The sequence below is a fragment of the Arachis duranensis genome, chromosome 3 (assembly GCF_000817695.3).
Source record: "Arachis duranensis cultivar V14167 chromosome 3, aradu.V14167.gnm2.J7QH, whole genome shotgun sequence".
Lineage (NCBI taxonomy): Eukaryota > Viridiplantae > Streptophyta > Magnoliopsida > Fabales > Fabaceae > Arachis > Arachis duranensis.
Window position 1 is genome coordinate 4199947 of NC_029774.3, and position 4402 is coordinate 4204348.

At 26.2% G+C, this 4402-nt stretch overlaps 1 protein-coding gene across 1 annotated transcript; it reads left to right on the forward strand.

The window, feature by feature from the left end:
* The first annotated feature begins 2990 nt into the window (after positions 1–2990).
* On the forward strand, positions 2991–4146 carry LOC107476685 (BURP domain-containing protein BNM2A). The gene is made up of 2 exons (XM_016096543.3): positions 2991–3150; positions 3262–4146. The coding sequence occupies exons 1-2, from the start codon at positions 3082–3084 to the stop codon at positions 4048–4050; spliced, it is 858 nt and encodes a 285-aa protein (XP_015952029.1). The 5' UTR covers positions 2991–3081; the 3' UTR covers positions 4051–4146.
* The last annotated feature ends 256 nt before the right edge of the window (positions 4147–4402 follow it).

The following is a 4402-nucleotide window of genomic DNA, read 5'->3' on the forward strand; positions in this document are numbered from 1 at the left end:
AATTACCTCATATATATATATGAGCCCATTTATTTTTCTTTTTATTTTCATACACTAATAAGAAAACACCTATTATGCTACTCCTGCATTATTTTCTACACGTATATTATTTGTCTGAGTGTCTTTTTTGTCCCTTTAATAATTAAGGATGGATGAAATACATGATATTAAAGATAAGTATGATATCAATCATTTGACAAATAGACCATTTTTTTCCCTTGTGCCAAAGGTTGGTGGGTATACAGTATACTTGGCCGTTAAAATAAAACATAGACTATCTATTTTCTTTTTTTAATTATTTCGGTTACCTCAAGAAATTAAAATGTAATTTACTCTCAATTATCATTATTGTGTAATAAACTAATTAATAATTAATAAGTCTAATTGCATATGCATTTAACAAATGAAATAAATCTTCATATATATTTTATTTTAATATATATAGTATTGTGTTTAAATTAAACTTTAAATAATTAATCTATTGTATCATTTCTATCCGTATAAGAATATAAAATTTGCAACTCGCAAATATTTTAAATGGTATGCGATCATTTTGGAGTAGATATTCTTTTATCCTTCTCCAAGAACACACGAATTTTTCGTGCCTTAATGTGTATGATGGCTTGAGTTGTCAGGGTAGTATTATAAATAATAATGGTAAGAATATGACCGACCTTGCTATTTCTTTTTATTAAAGTGAGGCATAAACAGTGCCTAATATTACTCATGCCACACATGTATGTCTTATGCACATATATGCTATTACTCTAAAATCTAAATTATATAAGAAACTTGTATTATATTTATTTTCAATGATGGTAGCACAAAAAGAAAACCTGCAAACATTAAAGTTTAAGAAACCTATCTTAATTTCTCTTGGTGTATCTGCTTTTCAGATTTTAATATTGTGATTGTATAATTTTATGGTGAATTTTATCAAACTCTTTCTAAATTAGAGAGTAAACTACCTCTTATGATATATTTTTTATTATTAAATAAAATGAAATAAATTTACTTATCATAGTTAATTTTAACTTTTAATCTAACCTAAATTTTGCTAATTTAATTAACTCATTATGATATAATTTTTTTTTGCAAATTATAAATATTATTAAAAAAAGTTTATTTTTTATTTTTTATTTTTCTCAAATTATACATTTATTAATCAATTTCAATCACAAAATATAAAAAAATCTCAAAAGACAAAGAATAAATAAAAAAATTCAAGAGGCATACAAAATTTAAAAATTTCAAAATTTTCTCTCTTTTGCTTTCTTAAATTTTTTGGAAAAAATAATAAAATATAAAATAAAACTTCTCTAATAATTTTTAACTATGGTATAACTTTTCTTACTCTAACCTAAATTTTATTAATCTAATCAACTAACTATGGTATAACTTTTTTACAAATTATAAAAATATTAGAGAAATTCTATTTTATATATCTTTTTTAAAATTTGAGAAAGCAAGTGAGAGAAAATTTTGAACATTTTAAATTTTTTGTATCTCTTGAATTTTTTATTTATTCTTTGTGTTTTGAGATTTTTTTTATTTTGCGATTAAAATTGATTAATAAATGTATAATTTGAAAAAAATAAAAAAATTATAAAAATTAAATGTTTTAATAATTTTTATAATTTATACAAAAAAGTTATATTATGATTAATTAATTAAATTAATAAAATTTAAGTTAGATTAAAATTAAAGTTAATCATAATAAATCAATTAATTTTATTTCATTTAATAATAAAAAGATATATTATAAAAGATAATTTATCCTCTAATTTAAAGACGATTGGATAATAATATAGTATTCACCTAACTTTATTTTGACTATATAAATCTTAAAAATATGAAAATATATGCTTTATTTTGAGAAGTTTATTATTTTTTAAAAGACTCTGATTATTTTTAATAATTTATTTAAATGTGTTAACTTTGAAGAACAATATAAGAATTAAGAAAGTCGTTATTTTATTTATTTATTTTTTATTTTCTTGTCATACACATACTTATCGCACTCTCTCGTACAATTTTCAACCACAACCCAGCTATAGTTGAATATTGAATTTGGTGTGACTTATTAAAAGGCATGTATATAATATATTTGCCACTTAGAATTGACTTTAAAGAAGTGTTTTTTGTCAAATAAAATGTACCAGTCTCCAATTCTAGGTATTACAAATTCATTCATATCACACTCGTACATATAATATTTAAGAGTTTTATCTACTACTTGGCTTAGCTAAATCTTGAATCTAAATATACATGATGATCACTAGACCAAAATTTTGCCTCCAAAAATAGATGTTTTCGGTGGTTAGCTAGGCTTTAAAAAATTGAAACACAGTCAACTGTTTTGGGTGTCAGGTTTCTCTCTTTTTTTGGTTTGAATCATCAGTTGGGTTTTGTCAACTTTAAGGCCCATGAAAAATGGTGACGACCATAAGTGTTAATTAGTTTTATGGTTCTCTTGGGTTAAATTGTCAAAATTTGTTTTAGAGCCCATACCCCATGTGAAAAAAAAAACAACAATACTATGCTATGGTAAAATACTAAAATGATATCAATCAAACCAATTCAATTAATTTAGTAATTACTTCAGTCTTCAGTAGTCTGTTTAAATAAGTGTCTAAGACCACATGGTACTAACATCACATTCACACCACCGAAGATATATATATATATATATATCATGGAAATAAATAAATAATTTTATTAGGAAATCGATTTTTTAACTAATAATTTGCTAACGAAATAAAAACAAACAAAATTAATAGAAAAATATCTTTTAAAACAAGACAAAAAAAAAACATAATAATTTGATAATAATTTTTTTTTCAGTCTTTTCCTATAACATATCAAATAATTTCCGACAGGGATATCTGCATGGCATCTTTCCATTGAAATAAAGACACACCAAATAGCCGTACCATGCATATATACACTAGTATTGTTCAATAAAGACACAATGTTTCACAATTATTGATAACAGTTATTGCCAACTTTTAATATTTTCTTCAAATTAAAAATAAATTCAAGATTTAGTATCAAAGGGTTGAAAGAAATAAAAACTGTTCAATGCATTCAAGCAGCAGAAACATGGCCGAAAATTTTCTAATCCTCTTGCTTCATTTACTAGTTATCATGGTATATATACATCATGATAAATTTAATTTAATGTCATTTTTTTTTTTGTTTTTGGAATAATTTTCTTTTCAAAGCTTATAATTACAACTCAAAACATATTTTACTTTGCAGTGTTCATCGCATGGAAGAGAATTGGATGGTGGAACCAAAAACAATATGAATCATCATATGATGAATAATCATCATGACATAGACCCTTCTCTAATGGTGTTCTTGACAATGAAGGATTTGAAGGTAGGTCAAAGGATGCCAATTTATTTTCCCAAGAGAGATCCTTCAACTTCACCAAAGCTATGGCCAAAGCAAGAAGCTGATTCACTTCCTTTCTCGTTGGAAAAACTCCCACAACTCCTCCAACTCTTTGGCTTCGCCCGCGATTCTGCGCAGGCGAAAGCCATGGAAGATACTCTGAGGGAATGTGAGAGCAAGCCTATCAAAGGAGAGGTCAAGTTCTGTGCAACTTCCTTAGATTCCATGCTTGATTTCGCTCAAAGCATTCTGGGAAAAGATTCCGGGTTTCGAGTCCTTTCGACTTCTCACAAGACTAAGTCTAGTGTGAGTTTCCAGAATTATACAATGTTAGAAGACATTAAAGAGATGGAAGCACCGAAGATGGTGGCTTGTCACACCATGCCTTACCCTTATGGTGTTTTCTATTGCCATAGCCAGACAACTCAGAACAAGGTTTATAGTGTGCCACTTGAAGGTGACAATGGTGATAAAGTGGAAGCTATGGTGGTTTGTCATTTGGATACTTCACAATGGGGTTCTTCTCATCCTTCATTTCAAGTTCTTGCTGTTAAGCCTGGAACCTCTTCAGTGTGCCACTTTTTCCCTGCTGATAATCTTATCTTTGTTCCAAAAGTACTTCAATCCCATGCTGGATTTTCTGCCATGTGATGTTAGCAATGAAAGTGTGTTTCACTTAATTTCATAAAACTTGTCCTTTTATTGTTATCATTATTATTATTAAATAAAATGTAATTCTTATGTTAATTGAATTGAGTCTATTAGGCATGTATATGGGCTGCCCGATTTGAACATTTTGTATGATTTTATAGGGTTTAAAATTGAGTAAGAGTCTCAAAAATAAATTTAATTATTATTTAAGGTTGGGTCCAATTTCACTTGACTTATGTGCACTCTAAAAAAACTAAAAAAAGTATATATATTTTAAATTAATTCTAATATTATGTTATAATTATAAGTTTATTATTTTATTTTTAATCATATTATAGAATTAAAAAATAAA